This window comes from Mastigoproctus giganteus, chromosome 4 (genome assembly GCF_048544385.1).
Source record: "Mastigoproctus giganteus isolate SK-2022 chromosome 4, ASM4854438v1, whole genome shotgun sequence".
Lineage (NCBI taxonomy): Eukaryota > Metazoa > Arthropoda > Arachnida > Uropygi > Thelyphonidae > Mastigoproctus > Mastigoproctus giganteus.
This window is the reverse complement of record NC_143578.1, coordinates 88,384,637-88,409,883: the sequence shown is the minus strand read 5'-3', so window position 1 is coordinate 88,409,883 and position 25,247 is coordinate 88,384,637. Positions and strand designations below refer to the sequence as shown.

The 25,247-nt window shown below is 36.8% G+C and overlaps 1 protein-coding gene across 1 annotated transcript in view; it reads right to left on the bottom strand.

The window, feature by feature from the left end:
* LOC150086891 (dynein axonemal heavy chain 7-like) overlaps positions 1-25,247 on the bottom strand; it is a 1,233,418-nt gene that overhangs the window by 671,881 nt on the left and 536,290 nt on the right. Inside the window, exon 29 of the mRNA XM_090372313.1 lies at positions 11,496-11,701. Within this exon, the coding sequence (XP_090228439.1) occupies positions 11,496-11,701 (206 nt within the window). The remainder of the gene's footprint in view (positions 1-11,495; positions 11,702-25,247) is intronic.

Here is a 25,247-nt window from a genome sequence, read left to right as displayed (position 1 = left end):
AAAAGTATTCAGAGTTAATAAATTTAAATATTGTTCAAATGTGAATTTTCAATTTAAAACACCCACCAAAAATTTTAATGACATTTTCATCTATTATAATAATAAATTTTTTCAATATTGGAAACACTTAATAAAAATATAAACACTAAAATATAAATGCTATGAACTTAAAATACACTATAAAATATCGGTGTAAATACACCATAATGAACTTATAATGAAAAATTAGTGTAAAGGTATTGATTTAATTGTATTTCATATTCACCTCAGGGGCTCACAACTGATGGGCTTAGCACACCAAGGGTCCTGAGTTGGATATCATCATTCTTCTCTTTCTTGGTGATTCCCTTCTACTTTTGACTCTCTCTCTCAGGGTAACTCAGAAATTTTTTTTGACTGGTGCAGCATAAGCCTCAGGCTTCTTTGCAATGGCTAATAATAATAATATTGTGACTACCCCTTCACAATGAGTTACCATGTATTGCACTACCTCGAATAAGTAACGTTTTATTAATAGAAAAGACTTATTATTGTGTTACTTATGTTACTTATTCTCAGTGGGCGGCACCACCACCCAGACGGCACGGTTTCAAGGCTTATTGGCCAATTCTCAGGGTGGAAAGGTACCCTGGTGTTACAATCATGCCAACCCAGTGAAGTTATTTCCACAATATGAAAGATGCCAAAAGGTGTGCAAGATAATACTTAAATAAAATATAAATGCTCAAAGCATAATATATTATGAGTTTAAAATACGCTATAAAATATCACTGTAAATACACTGTAGTGAACAAGTAATGAAAAACTACATAAGTAGTGTACCTGCCCACCCATCGAGGATAGGGCCAATAAGCCTTGAAATGGTGCCCACTGAGAATAAGTAACAATAGTCTTCTCTACTAGTAAAGCATTACTTATTCGAGGTAGTGCAATACATGGTAACTTGTTGTGAAGGGGGTAGTCACAATATGAGATTCAATTAAATCGATGCCTTTACATTACTTATGTAGTTTTTCACTATGAGTTCATGATGGAGTATTTACACCAACATTTTACAAAATATTGATATATTAAGAAAATATATACATACAATGATAACCCAGTTTAATATAATATAATACAATATATAATAATAAGTAGCAGTAGCTTTCAAGACTAACGAGTCTCTTTTTCAACTGATTTAAATACAACAGATAAGTGCAATGAGCTGAGAGTGAGGCACATTATTCATTTTCTATCGTTGTTGCACGGACATGCACTGTTTTACTCCAGTGTTTATCCAGCATTAAAATGGTTGTCTCTAGGATGGGGGTGTAGACGTATGCCTTTGTGGCGGTTTATCGCCTTTGGATTGTTTAATATGTTAAGTGACTCTAGCCATATCCGGTGGCGAAAGTGTCGTGAGTGGTCTACTATTTCGAAGTCATGTTTGGGATCAAGATTTTGGTTGGTGGCCCAAAAATGTTCCATGACTGCGGACTGGTCAGTTTCGGTATGCTCTGTCGTGTTCCGTCAGGCGATCTTGAAGACATCTTGATGTTTCTCCTATGTAGCAGCTGTCACAGTCTCTACAGGTGATGCGATATATTACATTGCTGCATAAGAGAGGTGTGACAGGGGTCTTCACACTGGACACAAGTGAACGTAGGTTTCTACAGGGTAACTGCACGCATTTGATACTGTAATTTCTGAGGATTTTTGAGATCCGTCCTGACACGCCTGGATAATAGGGAATGTAGGCGGACGGTATACCGTCTTGGTTCGGTGGTCTTGGGTGGGATGTGAGCTCTTGTGCCTGTAATAGGCACCTGTTTAGCACATGGGATGGATAACCACATTTGGTCAGGTACTCCTTCACACGGGAAATCTCGTTACGCCTAATTGCATCAGTGCTGGAATGGCTCCAAGCCCTGGAGAATAGGTGCGGCAGTGCTGTTGAGATGACTGGGTGCGTGGACGTATCTGTAGTAGGTAAATTGCCCGCACCACATAGGTTTTCAGTATACCGAAGTCTCTAGACGTGGGCCTACGCGATGCACTAAGACATCCAGGAACGGGAGCATGTCGTTGACCTCTAACTCTATAGTACACTGGATGAAATTAGACAGGGAGTTGAGGTATTCCAGTAGTGCTGTTTCAGAGCCACGTGGTATTACAGTAAAAATATCATCAACATATCTGCACCATGTTGTAATAGGTACAGGTGGGTTCAGGTGTATCTGCTCCTACAAATCTTCCATGGCAATGGCTACTACGGAACTAACAGGGGCACCCATAGCAGTGCCGTGTACCTGCTGGTAGACTGAATCCTCAAAGGTGAAGATGCTGCTTGATAAGCATAGGTTGAGGGCGGTGCAGATGTCATTAGTGGATAGTGATGTTCTGGATTGGAGGAATTCTCGAGGAGCCTTCTAGTGCAGTGCACGGCCTGTTGGACGGGAATTGAAGTGAATAAAGAAACCACATCAAATGATGCCATGATGGGGCTGTCAGGGAGAAAGGTCCTTAATGAGATGGATGAATTCGCTGCTATTTTTGATGGTGTGTGTGGTATTTCCTACAACAGGTGAGAGGAGGTGCGCGATATGCTTGGATAGTTCATACGTTGGGGCATTGCAGCATGACACTATTGGTCTGAGGGGAATACCCGGTTTGTGGATATTTGGCAATCCATAGAATTGTGGTAGTTGGCAGCCAGTAGCATGTAGAAGACGCTGAGTTGTATTCAAGATTTTCTTTCATGTGTGGACGAGTTTATTGACATGTGTCTCTAGACGTTTCAAGACCTTAATGGATGGATCAGACAGAGGTTCATATACATTTGGGTCTAGTAGTAAGGCCGGGGCTTTCTCTCGGTAGGCTGATCGGTATTACAGCGTCCTTTATTAGCAGGAAGTACAACGATAGAGTTGTCTTTTCTTATAGATGATAGGGTGGCATGTTGACGATGGTTAAGCTTTGAGTAAGTTTGCTGAGTGCTGTGGAGGATTGCGGCAGTCCTGAAATGGATCTCGTTGGCAGTTTCTTCGGGAAGGCTGGTAATACTGGCTTCTATACCCATAGCGAGCTGTGTGACTGGAGGTTTAGATGGTATGACAGCAAACTTCATGCTGTTGGATATCAGTGGATAGTTGTTTGCTGCTTAGGTTCAAGATGAAGGAAGTTGCATCATTTGAACGTGTGCTCGCCTTTAAGGAGTTAGTTTCTATGCTTAAGTTTATGAATTTGCGCTGTTGGCGTAAACGGTAGGTATCAGAGATCTGATTAGTCCGATGACAGATGGCATGTATAAGGTTAGTAAATATGATAGGCGAGACCTTACCTTCCAGGTGTTGTAACAGTCTGGACTTGTTGTAGTCAGCACTCTTGATTTCACGGTGGAGATGGGTTATCCACAATTTTAATGTGTGTGTAGACTGAAGTTAAAACAGGCATGATCCATGCAAGAGTTGTGGAACGGGGCTTTGTAGCAGAACCCTTTAGGCATGATTCGATTGCTTTTGCATCTATGTGCAAAGCGTAGATGTTGTCTGTTGCGGGCTATTGGAAAGAAGGACTTTTGTAACTGCACACAATCTTTGTAAACATTATGGCCATAAAGGGAACAAATTGTATTATATTAAACTGGGTTATCATTGTATGTATATATTTTCTTAAACATGGACCCCAGTACACCATGCCCATTCGTTACAATTTGTTCCCTTTACGGCCATAATGTTTACAACGATTGTGTGCAGTTACAAAAGTCCTTCTTTTCAATAGCCCACAACAGACAGCATCTACGCTTTGCACATAGATGCAAAAGCAATCAAATCATACCTAAAGGGTTCCGCTACAAAGTCCCATTCCACAACTCTCGTATGGATCATACCTGTTTTAACTTCAGTCTACACACATTAAAATTGTGGATAACCCATCTCCTGTGAAATCAAGAGCACTGACTACAACAAGTCCAGACTGTTACAACACCTGGAAGGTAAGGTCTCGCCTATCATATTTACTAACCTTATACATGCCATCTGTCATTGGACTAATCAAATCTCTGATACCTACCGTTTACGCCAACAGCGCAAATTCATAAACTTAAGCATAGAAACTAACTCCTTAAAGGCGAGCACACGTTCAAATGACGCAACTTCCTTCGTCTTGAACCTAAGCAGCAAATAACTATCCGCTGAACAGCTCAATGTCTTATCCAATGGCATGAAGTTTTCTGTCATACCATCTAAACCTCCAGTCACACAGCTCGCTATGGGTATAGAAGCCAGTATTACCAACCTTCCCGAAGAAACTGCCAACGAGATCCATTTCAGGACTGCCGCAATCCTCCGCAGCACTTGGGAAACTTACTCAAACCTTAACCACCGTCAACATGCCGCCCTGTCATCTATAAGAAAAGACAACTCTATCGTCGTGCTTCCTGCTGATAAAGGACGCTGTAATACCGATCAACCTATCGAGAGAAAGCCCTGGCCCTACTACTAGATCCAAACGTATATGAACCTCTGTCTGATCCACCTATTAAGGTCTTGAAACGTCTAGAGACACATGTCAATAAACTCGTCCACACATGGTTTAAAGATAAGAAAATCTCGGCTACAACTCAGCATCTTCTACATGCTACTGGCTGCCAACTACCGCAATTCTATGGATTGCCAAATATCCACAAACTAGGTATTCCCCTCAGACCAATAGTGTCGTGCTGAATGCCCCAATGCATGAACTATCCAAGTATAGCGTGCGCCGCCTCTCACCTCTTGTAGGAAATACCACACACACACCATCAAAAATAGCAGTGAATTCATCCACCTCATTAAGGACCTTTCAATCCCTGACAGCACTGTCATGGCATCATTTGATGTGGTTTCTTTATTCACTTCAATTCCCATCTAACAGGCCGTGCACTGCGCCAGAAGGCGCCTCGAGAACGACTTGAAGAAGGCTCCTCAAGAATTCCTCCAATCCAGAACATCACTATCCACTGATGACATCTGCACCGCCCTCAACCTATGCTTATCAAGCAGCATCTTCACCTTTGAGGATTCAGTCTACCAACAGGTACATGGCACTGCTATGGGTGCCCCTGTTAGTTCCGTAGTAGCCAACATCGCCATGGAAGATTTGGAGGAGCAGATACACCTGAACCCACCTGTACCTGTTACAACATGGTGCAGATATGTTGACGATATTTTTACTGTAATACCACGTGGCTCTGAAACAGCACTACTGGAATACCTCAACTCCCTGTCTAATTTTACTATAGAGTTAGAGGTCAACGACGTGCTCCCATTCCTGGATGTTTTAGTGCATCCCATTCCTAAACATAACAGAGATTTATTTTGAATATCAAAATTTACACATAAAATTACAATATTCTAAGAGAAATGTACAAATATATTTACCACTTTCCTTCTCAAAACTTGTATACATAAAATTGCTACTTCAAGTAAAGAAAATATAGTTTTTGTATCAAATATCTCTTCAGTTCTTCAATGCACACATATATAAATAGGTTAATATACATAACATTTGTTACTTTACTGACCTTCTCAGACTATACTACCAACATTAATTCTATCTGTCTTGTTGACTCCTATTTTCCTAGCTCAAGAATCATTTGTCTTCCTCATACATTGCTATACATAATTCAATGAGCCCTTATACAATACACTTACATAATGTAAGAGTTAATTAAACATGTACATATATACTTACATAACCTTAACCACATCATTATTAAACTTGAACATAAATTTTACACTTGACCTAACATTCCTTTCTGTAAACCTTCTTTCTCACAATGCTTTTGAGACACAAAAATATAACAAATTCTCTCTCTCACACTTTCTCTCTCTTCCTATCTACCGCTGTTTATCCACTTTTCTTTTAGTTAGTTATTCCTACAATACTACCTAACTCACTGCTATCTCTAGATGCAGTTAAGTTCATACTTTAGTTTCTAACAGTCAATACTAGGGGACTTACTTTCTCTGCCTCCTCGAATAGGCGATCCTTCACTTTTGGTCTTTCCTATGCTTCTGCCTTCCTGGGTCTTGCTTACTGGTCCACTAGGCATACATCTCTGGAGTTGCTCTTGGACCCTTCATTTAGGGAGGTTGGGTAAGCTACAGTCTACATTCTTTACTGGCTCTCTCAATAAAACAAGGCTCTTGCTTCTGGAACGTTCCTCTGGTCATCCATTTAGACTTTCTTCTCTCCTTCCTGCAACTATCTTCACTTCTCTGCACTTTACACCTAAGCACTTGCACTTCTCATAACATTTTCTTTCTTAACCTTTCCCATCACTTTTACTTCTTTAACCCACTGAACTGCTCCGAAGCTCTTTTTTCACTCCCCTCCAAAATCTTCCTCATCACTTCTTCACATCACTTCCATCCTCTCTGAATTGTTCCCTCTCTTCCTCTTCCCATATGTCTTATTTTTGTTCTGCCTCTCCCTTCTCCTTTCTTGACTAATCATTTTCATTTTCTCTTTTTGCTTCTTTATTCTAATTTGCTTATGTCTCCTCCCTTTGTCCCTAGTGTGTCCTGTATGGACAAGCCAAAATTCTCCAGAAGTACAAGTGTCGGTAAGGAGATGCTTCCCTCTTGCAACTTTCCCTTAACAGTAATCTTTTAATCCTTTTAGTTCTGCATTCTGCCAGCACTGGCCACCTTTCCATTTTCAACTGCATCGCAGGGTCGGTCACTTTGTACCTACCTGAAGCTTAAGTTATCTTCCATTACCAGGGTCATGGCTCATTTTCTCCACTGAAGTACAGAGAATTTTTTCGGCAGAGTTGTTTTCTTTCTGCAGTCAATATTAAACTATCCATCCTTTTATCTTCACCATACTACGATTTATCCTAAATCATGCACTTACTGGCTTTAAGGAGTAATTCAGGGACGGTGCCTTTATTCCATCTCCAACTTATCCTTTCAGCCATTACCGTGCAGAACCACTACAATTTTAAGTAAACAGATAATTCTCCCACTGACCCCATTGACAGCATTAATCAGTGCTCTACCTCAAACGAACACCTATGGTAACATTAGAAACACAAGCAATTAGCCTAACCCTATCTGTTTAAAATAATTAATTCCAAAGACAAAAATTTATTATTTTTCTAGACTTGGAAGATAGGTATCTTACAAGCCAATATCCCATTAAAAAACAAGGAGTGGAGACAACAGGAATCTTGTATTTCTCTGCTAAAACTTGTTAAAAGAACTTTTTTTTCATTCTTCCATTCAATCTCTTGCATATATTCATTATGAAGAATGGAAGTCTTCAGCACTATTATTACTACTACTACTACCACCCACCACCAAAAAAAAATTTTTTTGAATACTTCTTTTCTTGCTGCTTCTACTTTTAATGATGGGGCAGCTCAAATTGTATGTTCAAGCTTTACAGCTGCCTTTGTGAACTAAATCTACTTGAAACGATTTTATAGAATAAAGTGAATCTATTTCCTTTAATATAAGAAAAAACAAGTAACATTATCTCTTTTGCCTATTTCTAGAAACTAAATGCCAATTTTACAAATTTTAATCATTAAGTAATTAGTATGTAAAGATTTCTATTGAGTATGAATTACTTAATTATCTGAATTTATTTACTGATTATTTTTATCAACTAAATACACTGGCATTTATTAAATTTTCAGCAAAAGCAAATTTTTGTACATTGAACTGCTCTAATGAGATACTGATATGATATAAAATTGTTATTCTTTCAAAGTTGTCTTCCTGGACACAAGAAATTTATTTGTGTATAATTATAACACAGGCATCTAAATTGTGAATAAATTGTTGTTATCCATTGTACTTATTCTGAATAAATTTCCCTGTACAGCAAATTTAAAAGAATAGTACATTTAAAATTTTATTAAGTCTCAGATTTTCCTTCTTAATTAGATGGGCAAAATCTTAAACAAAATAAACTAGTATATATATATATATAAAATATTAAGGATAATAGAAAATTATTAAAAAAGGTCAATCAATTAAATAATAATACCATCAGGGACCTAAGAAAACGCAAAAAAAAAAAATATATATATATATATATATATTATCGCTTTTTACCGACAATCTAGATGACTTCAACTGGGGCCAACCACCCAGACTGAAGGCAAAAAATGACAAGAGGTTCTCTGTTTCTGTGATGATCAATATATGCTAAGTAATTTAAATCTAAACCAAATATAAACCAGTATAGGCCAAATATAAATAAAAAGTTAAGAAATTTTAGAATTATTAGAATCAAATGTAAGAAATATAAGTAAAATATAAATGTAAGCATATATTAATCATGGGTCAACAATGATTAATATATGCTTACATTTATATTTTAATTATATTTCTTACATTTGATTCTAATAATTCTAAAATAATTCTAAAATTTCTTAACTTTTTATTTACATTCGATTTATATTTGGCCTATACTGGTTTATATTTAAATTACTTAGCATATATTGATCATCACAGAAACAGAGAACCTCTTGTTGTTTTTTGCCTTCAGTCTGGGTGGTTGGCCCCAGTTGAAGTCATCTAGATTGTTGGTAAAATGTGATAATATTTTTTTTTTTTTTGCGTTTTCTTAGGTCCCTGATGGTATTATTATTTGATTGATTTACTTTTTCTAATAATTTTCTATTATCCTTAATATTTTATAGACATTATGGGTGTATTGCATGATTGCTTGCAACTGCATTGACCCATAAATATTAGTTACAGTTACTGTCGTTTTAACTTTCTTTTCTTTTTTATCACTAATATAATTATAAATATATATATATATAAATAACTTATTGCTGGGATGGTAATTCCATCTCATACCATTTAAAAAAAAAAAGGATGACTAATGATGAAGTCACTATATCATTATAGAGGAAACTATTAAGGTTACTGTTTTTACCTCTTTGATTGATTATCTAACTTTTCTGAAGTCAACGAAGGCTCACATCTGGTGAGTATGGGCTTGGCACACCCAGGGTCCTGAGCTGGATATCATCATTCTTCTCTTTCTTGGTGATTCCCTTCCACTTTTCTCTCTCTCTCTCTCTCTCTCTCTCTCTCTCTCTCTCTCTCTCTCTCTCTCTCTCTCTCAGGGTAATAGGGTAATTTGGGATTTTTTTTTTTTTTTTTGGCTGGTGCAGCATAAGCCTCAGGCTTCCTTGCACCATATAGCTAATAATAATAATAATAATAATAATAATAATAATAGATCAACGAATTCTTTAAAACAAAAAAACAGTCCAACAAGTAAAATTTACAGTTAAGTGTGTATACAATTACATTAAACAATTGTTCTTATGGAAAGCATGGTAATTATACTAGTCAACAACAAATATTTTTTGTCATACCTCTGCAATGAAAATATGTGATTCTGGAGGAAATAAATAAGCTGATTCCAAAAAATCACCATAAAAAGTCTCTATCGCATCTACATCAAAAGTTGTACCAATGTTTAATGTTAAAATAAAGGGATATATATGTATAATTCAAGTTTGTAATACAAGTGTAAAAAAATATTATATGTTCTCTATAACTCATTTAACTTCGGAAAATATATTATAAATCATTGTGAAATAGTTATATTTCAATAATATACAATCCTGTAACTGTCCTTAAAAATTTTTGCCACTAAGGGATTTTCTCTTGTATTTTTTCTTAGTCTCTCTCACAAGGAACCAGCAGTAATCCCCCATCATTACAAGATCCCAGTGACCTTAGTACCGCTTTTCCATCATGGAAATATCTTGATGAAACTGCTCCCCTTGTTCATTCTCTCTCCCGGATTTTCGGGAAAAAATTTGAGATGGGAATGAAGAAAATGAATTTTCAATGACATTCAACAGCCCATGTTTTTGTAGCACTCAAGTCAATTAGACACCAACAGTTCATAGTTTTCTTCTTTCCTATTACCCAAAAAACTACCGCCTTAAATGATAGATAAGCTGCCAATTCAACCTTTTTTAATTGGGTTTCAAACACATCGTCTTTCAGGAGTTTCCTAATTTGGGATCCTATGAAAATTCCTTCCTTAAGTTTGGCATATCTTAAATTAGGAAACACACTTCTCAAGTATGCAAATCTGTTACCTTCTTCATCTAGTCCCTTCATGAAATTTTTCATCAATCTAAGTTTGATGTGCAGGGGTGGAAGAAGAACCTCGTTTAATTGCACTAAAGGAATATATTTTACATTACATTGTCCTGGTATGAACTCATCCTGCTTGTCCCAGTGCTGCACAACATAATATTCTTCTGTCGCACAGTTGTCCCACAAACACAAAAAACAACAATATTTTGTGAAATCCCCCGCCTGCCCCATGAACCAACAAGCAAACAAATAACCTTAAGATCACTGCATATGTTCCAACCATAATCCTGGTAATTTTATAGCATGTAGAACCTTAGACATGTTTTCATGACTTTCTTTAAGTCCAACTGAATGAAACACAGGAACTGATGGAAATTTGTTACCGCTATGAAGCAAAACTGCTTTTAAACTTAATTTTGAGGCAGCTATGAATAAACGCCATTCATCTGACTTCTGCATGATACCTAGTTCTTTCAGAAGTCCAATAATGTCATTTGAAAAATACATATTATCCCCCATAGAAAAATATTTTGAAACTTTTCAGGTCTTTTTTGAAATGCTGAAATCTTTGTTCTTGCTGTGAGTATATTTCACTGCTCTAACCTAGAACCAAACAGTTCAGCTTGCTCTTTTGGCAAATTTAAGTCTCGAACCAAATCATTCAACTCATCTTCTTTGATTAAATGTACCTCACTACCTGAACTTACTGGCTGATAGTCGATATCTTGTGGAGTGGAGACTTCTGGGAAATCTTCAACATGAACTTGATCACTATTAACTTCCCCACTACTGTTATCCCAAGTTTTGGGGGGGGGCATTAGTACTAGCAAAGCGTCACTGTGTGGAACAGGCCAAATTGCAGAAGGTATATTTGGATTAATATACCGTCTAGATTATGCGAAATTGGCATAAAACCTAACTCTATATTTAATCACTGTGATGTGACACTATCATGGTGATTTTCGAAATCTAAGCATAAAAATTGGTTAAGAACAGCATTTAAGTTCTTGGAAGTAAAAATCGTGTTGGTAGTGTCATAATAAATATCCTTCCATAACAGGTGGAATCATATCAATGACAAGGAGTTTTATGGGCTTTTTTTGAACAGCTGAGTTAGTTAGTCTCAGGCAAGGGTTGCATAGTTTTATCTCCCAGAAACTTGTTTTTTTATCCAGAAAATGGCAAACTCACTGAAGGATACACAATTACAAGAAAACACATACTAGTGCTTCATAGCTTCAGTTGCTTTGGAACTTAAGACATACCTAAACATTAAACAACTGTCTGCCAGTTAGCATATAAATAGCAAAACATTGTTTAGTGTAACTGTGAATCCATAAATTATTCATTAAATTTTTTCACATAAAGTTAATTATTTTATTTTACCTTATAAAAACTTTTTTATTTTCAACTGATTCTTTTTTAACAAGACAGCAACCATAAATGACGCGAGCAAAATCACGTAAGTTGAAAGTGTAATGAGATTTCATCGGTGTAGGTAGGAGATTAATCATAGCAGAATTATACACTTCCATAGTTGCCCCAACAATGTTTGTGATCAAGGGAAAAAGATCCATTGGAAAAGTGTTGGTCTGTGGAAGAAAGAAAAAAGTTAAATGTCACAAATTAAGTTAATTTAAGTTAATTAATAATCTTGCTATGCATGAATATAAAAATTAGAATATTAAAATTGATTTTATCTTAAAATGGCCTAAGAATTATAAAAATTTAATAGAAATAATACTAATCACTTTTCAAATGGGAGCAGTAAAATTTCGGATGACATTTTTTAAAGTAAAATCTGATATTTAATTATATTTTACTATGTAAATATCTTTTTCAAATACAAATACACAAAAACTAAAACAAAAGTTAAAACCATTTTAAAAAGTTAAAAGTTAAGTTTAAAAAGTTAAAACCATTTATATGCTTAGCACTGAACAATTTTAAAGCTTCATTAATTTATAAAACAAAATTATTTATAAGAAATAGTGGTGAAACCTTGTTTTCAAAACACCTGGCAGAAAAACCACAAAAAAAAAGATGATTATAATGATTCAGAGGAGGGAAAATCTATCTTGTATTATTAAAAAATACTTCATTTTCAAACTTACAAAAAAGCTATGCAATAAGAAATCAAATCGGTTACCTTTAGTTCACCCTCTAGGATCAAATAGGTTATCAAAATTTATAGGAAATTTCTGGTAAGATTATATCAGCCAGAACAAAAGACTGATGTCTGCCTCAATCAAAAAACATGATTTCATTCTATATGAAAAATTTTTGTAACTTTTCAGATAGGAGAAATCATTATATTTTTAATACTTATATTTTTGTTTCTGATGCAAAACTTTTCTGTGAGGAAGAGCAAGACTTCATCTTTTCTTTTACCTAATATTCTGACTTTACCAATGATATTTTCATCTGGATCTGATCACGTGTTAGACTGGAGTAAACAACCTTTCTAAAGTAGTGACAAATTCTTCCTAATGTAGAGTGCTGTGTATTAAATTCACTCTAATCTAAAGTCTCATTTATCATCAATAAGTTTTCAAAATCAAAAAAATATAAAACTATCTATTTTATGTTATTTATATTTATTAGAAAACTGAACAATACAAATAGCAATAATGTAAAAGATAAAGTCAAATCATGGAAAATTTACTTGCAAGTCATTAAAAATCAGCTTCTCAAAGTTACTTGAAAATTAAAAATACATAACTTCATTCTCCTTTTTTATATAGTTGAATATGTGTTTTTAGCTATTTCTGGTGTTAGTTTAAATTAAAATTAATAACAGGTGTTTTATAATTTAACCATTTATAGAATTAATTGTAGTTATTTAAAAAAAATTAAAATAATATGGCAATTTAAAATTAAAAAAAATTAAAAAAAAAATCAGTTAGAAACAAATTATTTGTGAAATGAAAAACACTGTATGCTAAACAATTGCCAACCTTTTTGAGCACAGGGATCCCTTTTTTAATGTAAAAAAAAATTCATTCCCCCACCAACACACAATAGTTATACTCTTGGTATCCACCAATTGAAAAAAATACATAATGACAAAAGCTACTATGAATTGAGTGTGGACAGACCCCTTGCAAAAACTCCACCTCCTTCCCCTATCTCCAGGGGTCTGTGGCCCAGAGGTTGAGAACCACTGCTTTACACATCTGCTATAAAAATTAATTAATTATGTCTTTTGCACATCATATGATGGTTCAAAAACAATTCTGAAAAATATGCCAATTGCAGATATCAATACAAATAATTGTACTGGTAGTGACTATGAAGAATCGTTGAAAATTAAAATAATGGACAGATTCACCAGTTTAATGTGAAACTTGCCTTTAATGGGCTAGAAATAATATCTGGCAAATATCTTGATAATCAATTGCTAACAAGTTCTAAAAGTGATGTAAGACTACTTCATTTATGAAAAACAACTGTTCACACATGTCGATCAAACGGTTGCTTTTAAAATATTACATTTTTTTAGGAATGCCTAATAAGTCAGGATAAAGTGGTAACAGGTGTAATTGAATGATTTTCAAAGCTGAATGATTAATAATCAAAATAATCAATTATGGCATTTTCACAATCGATATTATGCAACTTAATTTATTAAGAATCAACATAGATGAAACTGAAGAAGAAAAAACAAATGACAGTGGAGGGTTTCGATCTGATGTGGTCAAGACTAACACAAAAGCATTCTTCCCACTCAGGCTGTTGTTTGTTATTTGGTTTTTAGGACCATTAGCAACTAAGGCCATATTGCTCCGGGATATGCGGTGGTCATTCCCTGACCTTCCCGCATCCTCCGTATTTGGTGGTGACGGGGTAGAACCCCGGTCTAATCAAGAAGCGTGTGCTTCGCACTGCTGCTCCTTCCCACCTGGCTACAGAGGCACCTCCCACTCAGGCAATAGGTAATTAGCATCTCTTCTCATTGAAATGTTTTATTATAATTAGATTGCCAAATAATTGATTACATATATTCATTTCATAATCGATTACTTTGATTATTATAATCAGCTATAATCTTATCACAAGGATATAGGGTCACATGATCACTTCTTGGTCACATATAGGGTCACATGATCTCATCTTCTAGCTTCTAGCACATTTCCAGAGTATGCATGAAGATTTTTTTCACCAACATTCTTTTTGAAAATGTCGCAAATTTGTTTCCCGCAAATTTAAGCGTTCGCACAATTCAATGAACTACATTTTGAAATCTTCAATACCCAGGCACTGAAATACATTATTATTATTAATTTATAACTGAAATTTATTATTATTGTTTTTACCTTCATATTTATGTAACTGTTTGAATGTACCTGTACCATTGTTATTTTATAATTTAATATTTGTTTATAAATTGTTTCAGGTAAGATCTAGTGAATTATGGAAACACATTCATCGTCAAGCCCAGAAAGTGTTAAAATGACCCCCAACAACATCTGATTAATCTAATTAAAACTGCCTCATCTGATTAATCTATAACTAAAATTGGCTCTTTCATAACTAAATGGCAATAGCATACAATCACTATGGCTATTTGGAAAAAATTACCAGCTATGAAATGTAGGCTAAACAGTTTAACAAGTTTATTTGTTTGTTTGTTATTTGGTTTTTAGGAGCATTAGCAACTAAGGCCATATTGCTCTGGGATATGCGGCGGTCATTCCCTGACCTTTCTGCATCCTCCGTATTTGGTGGTGATGGGCTCGAACCCCGGTCTAATCAAGAAGGGCGTGCTACGCACTGCTGCTCCTTCCCACCTGGCTACAGAGGCGCCAGTTTAACAAGTAATTTTCATCAGAAAATAAATAAGAGTAAGAACAGGTGCATGTATACTTGCATGTACACCAATGCTAGAAGTATAGTAAATAAATTTGATGAATTTGAAGTACTGATCAAGGCATCAAAGGCAGATATTGTTGGGATATCAGAAACATGGTGTCACACAGATATAAGCAGTGCAGAATTGGAATTTGGGGAGTACAATGTATACAGAAAGGATAGTTGTTGTTTGGTTTTTAGGAGCATTAGCAACTAAGGCCATATTGCTCCGGGATATGCGGTGGTCATTCCCTGACCTTTCCACATCCTCCGTATTTGGTGGTCACGGGCTCGAACCCCGGTTTAATCAAGAAACGTGTGCTACGCACTACTGCTCCTTCCCACCTGGCTACGGAGGTGCCTACAGAAAGGATAGACAAGGTAGGAAGGGAGGAGAGGTTATGCTGTTTGTTAAGAAACACATGAAATCTAAGAAAATGCATCCAGTTCAGATCATACGTTAAAAGATAGACCTAATGACACTGATGAGATTTTGAACAATTGTGCAGAAAATAGAGTGGGCCAGAAAATTACAATGTATTGTAATGAGGGATTTTAACTTTCCAGATATTGACTGGAACTTGTGGGCAGGTCACTCACACACTAGCAAGATTTTTGTGGATTTATTGGAGGATTGTTTTCTACAACAACATGTTCGAGGGGCAACCAGAGGGGATAATACTCTTGATCTGATTATCAGCAGTGACGATTCAAGCAGTAGGAATTTATAGATAAAGGAACCACTAAGTGATAGTGATCACAGTCTACAGATGTGGGATTTACTTAGAGATGTAACTACAATCAAGAGTAAAGAGGAAGGTTTTTGTTTTCATAAAGGTGGCTACAGTGGTCTCAGACAGTTTTTAAATTCTATACAGTGTGATCAACTGATGATGTTAAAAACAGCGAATTCTAAATGGGAAGCCATCAAACAATTAATCTACCAGGCTTTTCATACCAACTAAGAAATACTGTTCAAGATTTAGACATAAATGGAAGGCAGATGAACTAATGAGGCTCGTGGCAGAGAAGAAAGATGCATGGAATACATATAAATTATCAGGTGACACAGAAGCCTATGGCAGATATAAGCTAGTCTGTAATCAAGTCACAAAGGGGGGGGGGGGCAAAGCAAGCAAAGGCTGATTACAAGAAATTCTTGACAAAAGATGCAAAGAAAAACAGCAAAGACTTCTTTACTTATGTAAACTCTAAAAGGAAGGGGATGAATCAGATTGGTCCACTTGATGTTGGTGGTTTGACATGCTCAGATAGCTGACAAACTAAATGAGTATTTTGCATCTACATTCACACATGAGGAATTCTGTAAGGAAAGGGAAGACAGAAGTTTACTAACTCTATCAGGGAGCTAAATGATTTTGTAATAACGGAGAGCAAAGTGGAGGAAACTGTTGAAGTTAAACATAAAAAAAGGCACCTGGGGCAGATGGAATCTATCCAGTGATGTTGAAGGAGGGAAATAAGCAAACCTTAGCCGTAATAATGAGAGCATCCTTAGATTCAGGGGAGGTCCCCATAGACTGGAGATGTGCAAATGTATTCCCAATTCACAAAGGAGATTCAAAGGGTGACGCAAATAATTATAGACCTATTATTTTAACTTCTGTTCTGGGGGAAAAAATGGAGTCACTGGTTAAAGAGGTGATGCAGGATCACCTAGACAAGACGGAAGTAATAGTTCAGATACAGCATGGGTTTGCTAAGGGGAAGTCTTGTCTGACCAATCTGATTGGTCAGACAAGACCAATCAGATTGGTCTTGTCTGACCAAACGTTGCCACAAAGGAACTAGATGCAAAAAATAATTTTGATATCATATACTTGGATTTCAGGAAAGCTGTTGATACTGTTGCACATGGAAGACTGCTGTATTTCATGTGCAACAGTTTGGAGCAGTATGGCATTAAGGGCAAGTTTCTGCAATGGATAAAGGGATGGTTGAGTGGGAGATCGCAGAGTAATAAATGGGCACTGGTCTACGTGGACTAATGTTATTAGTGAAGATCCCACAGGGTTTGGTGCTGTGCCCATTGTTGTTTTGTGTATTTATTAATGATATCGATGAAGGTATATCAGCCTAAATGTCCAAGTTTATAGATGATACAAAGGTTGGCAGGGTTGTCAACGACAGTAAAGACAGTACGCTACTGCAACAGGATCTAGAAAAGTTAGGAAGATGGGCTGAGAAATGTCAACTGAAGTTTAACCTCCCTGAGTGTAGTACACTCAGGGAGGTGATTGTTGTTTGTTTGTTATTTGGTTTTTAGGAGCATTAGCAACTAAGGCCATATTGCTTCAGGGATATGCAGTGGTCATTTCCTGACTTTTCTGCATCCTCCATATTTGGTTAGGGGTTAGAGAGGTGAAGAATGAAAAAGTCCTGGGGGTAATTGTGCAGTCAGATATGAAGTTCTTTGAATAGTGCAGACGGGCTGGCAGAGAAGGTCATGGAGTTTTGTCAGTGATATATAGGAATTTTGCTAGCAGACATAAGCAGGTGATAAGGCAATGGTAAGGCCACACCTTGAGTACTGCATACAGGTCTGGTAGCCTCATTTTAGGAAGGATGTAGAGTTGCTAGAATGAGTACAGAGAAGGGCAACAAGATGGGTGAGAGGAACAATGGGGTCCTCTTAACCAAGAGAGGCTTAAATTCTGCAAGTTGCAGCATCTGGAGACCAAGCACCTGTGAGGTGATCTGATTGAGGTGTACAAGGTCTTGAATGGTTTGAGCAGGCTCAATGCTAATGGGAAACATTACCATTAGCATTATTAGACCATTAGAGGCATATGATGCAAGAAAGAAAGCTTAGGCAGCATCAGCCAAAAAAAAAAAAAACACTCCCATTTCACTCCTCCATTCGTTCGAAATACCTGTCCAGCTGAGCCTTAAATTTATTTAGGCTATCAACTTCCACAAGGGATGGAAGTCTGTTCCACCAACCAACTACCTGCTGGCTAAAGGCAAATTTCCGCACATCGAATTTATGCCCTCTCAGATGATTATTCTGAGCAAAAGGAAGAATACTTCCGCTTCCTCAGCTAAGAATGTGAGGGGGACACAGATTCAAATTGAGGAAAGACAGTTGTAGAATAGATGTGCGGAAGTTTGCCTTTATCCAGTGGGTAGTTGATTGCCGTAACAGACTTCCATCTGTTGTTGTTGTTGTGTAAATTGATAGCTTAAATAAATTTAAGGCTAAACTAGACAAACATTTGGAGTGACTGGATGGGTGAAATGGGAGGGGATTTTTTTTTTTTTTTTTTTTTGGCTGACGCTCTATATGCTTGTTTTCTTACATCATATGCTTCAACTAATGCTAATGCTAATATTTTTGCCTATCCTGTAAGTGACAGGGTTCCTCCATAGCCAGGTGGGAAGGAGCAGCAGTGCGTAGCACACGCTTCTTGATTAGACCGGGGTTTGAGCCCGTCACCACCAAATACGAAGGCCACGGAAAGGTCAGGAAATGACCACCACATATCCCGGAGCAATATGGCCTTAGTTGCTAATGCTCCTAAAAACCAAATAACAACAACAACAACCTGTAAGTGACCAGAGAATCTGAATTTTTGTTATTGTGCAACCTGACATTAGATATTACTGTCTTCTTGGTGACCAGAATAAGGCATATGCACAATATTATTTGTACCACTTGTTCAAAATGATTACATGACTGAGTGAACAAAAGGAAAAGGTCAATGCCATTTGCAATACACATGATATGAGACATTCAAAAGATCATGATCGAGATTGATATTTTTTAAGTAACCAGCAACTAACCAGGGTCCATTCACTTTTCAACTCCAAACTCACAGAACCAACTTTACATCTTCCTTATTTATCCATTATATTTCTTCTTTCTGGAACAACCTTGCTTCACCTGTATTTCACAAAAATTATAATCTATAGAAATTCAAGTCTGATGTTAACAACTATTTCTATTTTCTTAGTCATCACTGAAAAGAGAGAAGATACTTATGAAAGATATCTACTGAAGAGACCTCAAATCAGTGAGCTTTATACATGATGAAAGCTTTGAAAGGATGTATTATGTATTAGAACTAAAAGCTTGGCAGGCTTTCAAATGGCTTTGCAGAAACACTTTTTTTTCCTTTTTTTTGGGGGGGGGGGAATAACCACAGATCACCTGAATAGAAAGATGTAATTCAGAAACTATTCAATTCATATAAGAAATAGGATAGCTGAATATCACTGAAACATTTCCTGCATTTGCATTTCCTGAAAACCATGATGTGATAGGTAACAAGAACTGGAACAATTCCATCAAGACATTAAGACAATGGAAAAATACTACTAAAGTTTCTCGAATAAGGCTAAGTTGGAAGACTAAGGCGAAATAATGTTGTATTACAATATTTTGGACAAATTGTTATCATCTGAAGGAAACCAAAGGAAATTCTAGCACTAAATCTAAATCATCTGCACAATATTTTTAAATCATGCATGTCTTTTTTACAATTGTTTACTATATGATTTTAACTATGTGTATAAAGTTCATAAAAGTGGAAAAAATGTAATCGCAACAATTTTTTTTTGTGTTTTGTAATGAAATCATCTTAATTACTTGTACAGATTACTTATCATCAGTGGTCGTGTTATGAAAACTTCAATATTCTGGGAGAAAAAAAATAAGAGCATATTTGAATTCAGCACACAAAACTTTTTTGTTTATAAATGTGTGTTTACATCTTTTAAAAAAATAATTTCAATTTGTTCATCGGTGCTTTAGGAAACTATTACGTGACTTCGATGACATCAACGGAAAAAGGTCATCCAAGTAAAAGTGGGAGAGCCAACACCTGATTTGGTTATCAGCAGTGATTATTCGTGTATTAAGAATTTGCAGGTAAAGGAACCACTAGGTGGCAGTGATAACAGTGTACAGATGTGGGATTTACTTAAAGATATAATTTCCATCAGGGGTTTTTGCTTCTGTAAAGATGACTACAATGGTCTCAGACAGTTTTTAAATTGTATACAGTGGAACCAACTGATGATGTCACCAACAGCAAATTCTAAGTGAGAAGCATTCAAGGAATTAATCATGGAAGCTACTAGGCTTTTCATACTAATTAAGAAATATTGTTGAAGGTTTAGGCTTAAGTGGTTGTCAAATGAATTAATGACTTGTGACAGAGAGGAAATATGCATGGGACGCATATAAATTATCAGGCAACACAGAAGCCTATGGCAGATATAAGCTAGTCTGTAATCAAGTCAGAAAGGAAATTTAAGCAAGCAAGGAACGGGATGAATCAGATTGGTCCACTTAATATTGATGGTTCGGCTGTTGATGATCCTGCTCAGTTAGCTAACAAACTGAATGAGTATTTTGCATCTACATTCAGACATGAGGAGTTATCAAGAAAGAAAAAGTGCCAGAAGTTTACCAAACTGTAACAGGGTGAGTAATGATTTTGTAATAACCGAGAGCAAAGTGGAGGAGAAATTGTTGAAATTAAACATTAGAAAGGCACATGGGGCGGATGGAATCTATCCAGTTATATTAAAGGAGGTGACAAAGGAGCTAAGAAAACTCTTAGCCATTATTATGAGAGCATTCTTCTCCAGTCAGGAGAAGACCCCATGGACTGGAGATGCGCAAATGTCTCCAATTCACAAGGGGGGGGGGCAAAGGATGACACAAGTAATTACAGACCATTTAGTTTAACTTCTGTTCCGGGTAAAATAATGGACTCACTGGTTAAAGATACATTGCAGGATCATCTAGACAAGACTGCAGCAAAATTCAGATACATCATGGGTCTGTTAAGGGAAAGTCTTGTCTGACAAATCAGATTGGATACTATGATGTGGTTACAAAGGAACTGGATACAAAAAATAATTTTGATATCATATATTTGGATTTCAGGAAAGCTTTTGACACTATTGCACATGAAGACTACTGCACAAATTGGAGCAGAATGGTATTAAGGGTAAGTTGTTACAATGGATAAAAGGGTGGTTGAGTGGGAGAAGACAGAGAGTGGTAATCAATGGACGCTGCTCTTCGTGGACTAATGTTATTAGTGGAGTCCCACAGGGTTCAGTGTTGTTTTGTATATTCATCAATGGTATTTATAAAGGTATATCAGGCTTAGTGTTGAAGTTTGTAGATGGTACAAAGGGGTTGTTAATGACACTAATGGGATGTGCTACTGCAACAGGATCTAGAAAAGTTGGGCAGATGGGCTGAGATTTGGCAACTAAAATTTAATATTGACAAATGCAAAGTACTGCATATGGGCAGAAGTAACCACAAAGGAATGTACCAACTGTGAGGTACTACACTTAGGGTGGTAGAAAATGAAAAAAGACCTGGGAGTAATTGTGCAGTCAGATATGAAGTTTTATGAGCAATGCAGACAGACAGGTTGCCAGGGCAGGTCATGGGGTTTTGTCAATGATATACAGGAATTTTGCTAGCAGGGAAGATGAGGTGTTATCCCTTTGTATAAGGCAATGGTGAGGCCATACCATGAGTACTGTGTACAGGTTTAGAGGCCTCATTTTAGGAAGGATGTAGATTTGCTTGAGTATGTACAGAGAAGGACCACAAGATTGGTGATGGGAATGAAGGAGTCCTCTTATACCAAGAGAAGCTTAAGTTCTGCAAATTGCACCGGCTGGAGACTAGGCACCTGCGAGATGATCTGATTGAGGTGTATGAGGTCTTGAATGGGTTGAGCAAGCTGAATTCTGATGAGATTTTTCTGCTTGAGGAAATTTACCTTTAGCGAGTGGGTAGTTAATTGCTGGAAAAAACTTCCACCTGTCATTGTGGAAGTTGACAGTTTAAATTAATTCAAGGAGGAACTGGACAAACTTTTAGAGGGAATGGTTGTGTGAATTTTTTTTTTGGCTAATACTGCATAAGCTCATACACTTGCTTTCTTGCATCACATGCCTCTATTACTATTACTATTAGTTGCAAGAGTGGTCAAATGAAAATCGACTACCTAACTGCAATGAAAAAGAGTAGACAATAAGAGTGAAGAATGTTTGGAATGCATTTAAGCCAAACATGATCAAAAGTGCCTTAAGTAGTTGCTCTCAATCTAGAAATTTTGAGAGAACCTGTTTGTTTCTCTCAAAATCACTTCCTGTTGGATCAGCCAATAACCACTGGCAATAACCACCTCTTGTTGGTGGCGCCTTCATAGCCAGGTGGGCAGGAGCAGCAGTGTGTAGCACACACTTCTTGATTAGACTGGGGTTCAAGCCCATGAGCCACCAAATACGGAGGATGCAGAAAGGTCAAGGAATGACCACCACATATCCCCAGAGCAATATGGCCTTAGTTGCTAATGCTCCTAAAAAAAAAAACCAAATAACCAAACCAAACCTCTTGTTGGATCAGCACACAGAATGTGCAGATCCAACAGGAGATGGTTATTGTCAGTGACTCTATTGTCAGGGAAGTGGGAAATATGTTGTGCAAGAAGGATGGGTGGAAAAGGACCAGGGTATGTTTGCCAGGGCAAAATAGATGATGTTCTAGAGCAGATATAATCTTTTAAGGGTACAAAAGATGATACTTTTGTCACTAATGATATTAAGAGTAGAAGATATGAGGCCTTACTTAACAAGTACTGGGAACTGTTCACAAAAAGTCGCAAGTTAGTATTGAATTTGAAAGTGTCTGCAATTCTATGCAGACACCATATGAGGGAGTATAAGTTGAGAGCCTTTTCAACCAATTCGGCACCTGAGAGAATCTCCAAGACTCATGGAGTAGGATTTTTCTCAGAATGGTCTGTGCTTGTTAACAGGAGAAAATGTTTTTACAAGGATAGAATACAATTGAATAGAAGGAGTGCAAGAATATCTGCTGTTGCTACAGAGGCAGTGTTAGGTGGGTCAGAAAAATGCTAGCTTAAGGAGAATACACAGACTAATAACTTAACTACAGCCACAGACAGAGATGAAAATGATTCTTCCGCTCTCTACTATTGGTACGTGCAGCAGACTGGAAAGCAAGGTGTCTTGAACTTCACGCCCTGCTCTGGGTCATCATGGAATATATTAATACATGGGTTGTGTCAGTGTAACTAAAAATAAGAACATAGTAATAGTGGCATGTGATGCAAGAAAGCAAGAGTATGAGCTTATGTAACATCAGCCAAAAAAAAAAAAAAAAAAAAAATTCACACAACCATTCCCTCTAAAAGTTTGTCCAGTTCCTCCTTGAATTTTTTTGAAACTTCCATGACAGTTGGAAGTTTGTTCCAGCAATTAACCACCAGCTGGATAAAAACAAATTTTCTATTCTACATCTATTCTACAACTGTCCTCAATTTGAATTTATGCCCCCTTAAGTTCGTAATTTGAGCAAGCAGAAGAATCCCATCACAATTCAGCATGCTCAACCCATTCAAGGACTTATACACCTCAATCAGATCACCTTGCAGGTGCCTAGTCTCCAGCCACTGTAATTTGCAGAACTTAGGACCCCTTGTGTAGATGATCCCTACAATATGTACAGAAAGAATAGACAGGGTAGGAAAGGAGGAGAGGATATGTTGCTAGCTAAGAAACACATAAAATCTAAGGAAGTGCATCCAGTTGACATGAGTGGACAGTGCAATGCTGAGTCAGTTTGGTGTAACATAAGCACTGGGAAAACAAAATTGAGAGTAGGAGTGTGTTATAGGACTAATAAATCTGATGAGTACAAGAAGCAACAGTAGAGAGAAATAGAGTGGGCCAGTAAATCAGATTTATTATAATGGGGGATTTTAACTTCCAAGATATTGACTGTAATTTGTGGGTTGATCACTCGCAAACCTAGAAAGATTTTTCAGATTTCATGGATGATTCTTTTCCACAGCAGAGTCAACCATAGGGAATAATACTCTTCATCTGATTATCAGAAGATCACGTTCGAGAGGCAACCGGAGAGAGTAATACTCTTGATCTCATTATCAACAGTGATTATTGATGTATTAAGAAACTGCAGATAAAGAAACCACTAGGTGGCAGAGATCACAGTGTACTCATGTGGGATTCACTCAAAGATGTAACTAGCATCAGGGTTAAAGGGAAGAGTTATTGCTTTCATAAAGGTGACTACAGTGGTTATAGACAGTTTTTAATTCATAGAGTGAGACCAATTGATGATGTCACCAATAGCGAATTATAAATGGAAAGCATTCAAGGAATTCAATAGGCTTTTCATACTAAGAAACACTGTTCAAGGTTTAGGCCTAAATGGATGCCAGATGAACTGATGAGACTGTTAATGGGAAAAGGAGCAAATTGAAATTTGCTCTTTGCCCTTTGGAAAAGGCAATGGTCAGGTAATATGCAGTACCATGGGTACTGCATATAGGTCTGGAGGCCTCATTTTAGGAAGGATGTAGAGCCGCTGGAACGAGTACAGAGAAGGGCAATGAGATTGGTGAGGAGAACAAAGGGTTGCACTTACCAATAAAGGCTTAAGTTCTGCAAATTGCAGTCTGGAGACTAGGCACCTGCGAGGTGATCTGATAGAGGTGTATAAAGCCTTGAATGGTTTAAGCATGCTCAATGCTGATGGGATTCTTTCTCTTGGTCAGATTGAGTGCCTGAAGGAATGGTTGCATAAATTCAAAGTTGTAGAATAGATGTGCAGAAATTTGCTTTTAGCCAGTGGGTGGTAGACAGCTGAACAAACTGCCATCTGTTGTTCTGGAAGTTGACACCTTAAACAAATTCAAGACAGAATTAGACAAGCATTTGGAACAAATGGATGGGTGCTAATGCTAGGAGCATTGAAAATAAACTTGATGAATTTGAAGTACTGATTTAAGTCATCAAATGCAGACCATGTTGGGCTATCAGAGATGCGGTGGGACTCAGATATAAGGAAAGCAGAATTTGAATATAGGGTAAAATGTGCACAAAAAGGACAGAGAGGTAGGGGGGAGTCACATTCTTATTTAAGAAGCCCATAAAATCTAAGGCAATGAATCCAATTGACATTGGTGAACAGTGCAATGTTGAGTGATTTTGGTGTCACATAAGCACTGGGAAAGCAAAAATGAGAGAGCAGGAGTGTGTTCTAGGCCTGATAAGTATAATGAACAACTCTCCAAAAAACACAGAGCAGGTCAGTAAATTAGAATGCCTTATAACAGGGGATTTTAACTTTGCAGTTATTGATTGCAACTTATGGGTTGGTTACTCACAGATTAAAAAGATTTTTTTTCGTTTTATTGGATGACTATTTTCAACAGCAGCCTGATAGAGGGTATCAAGAGG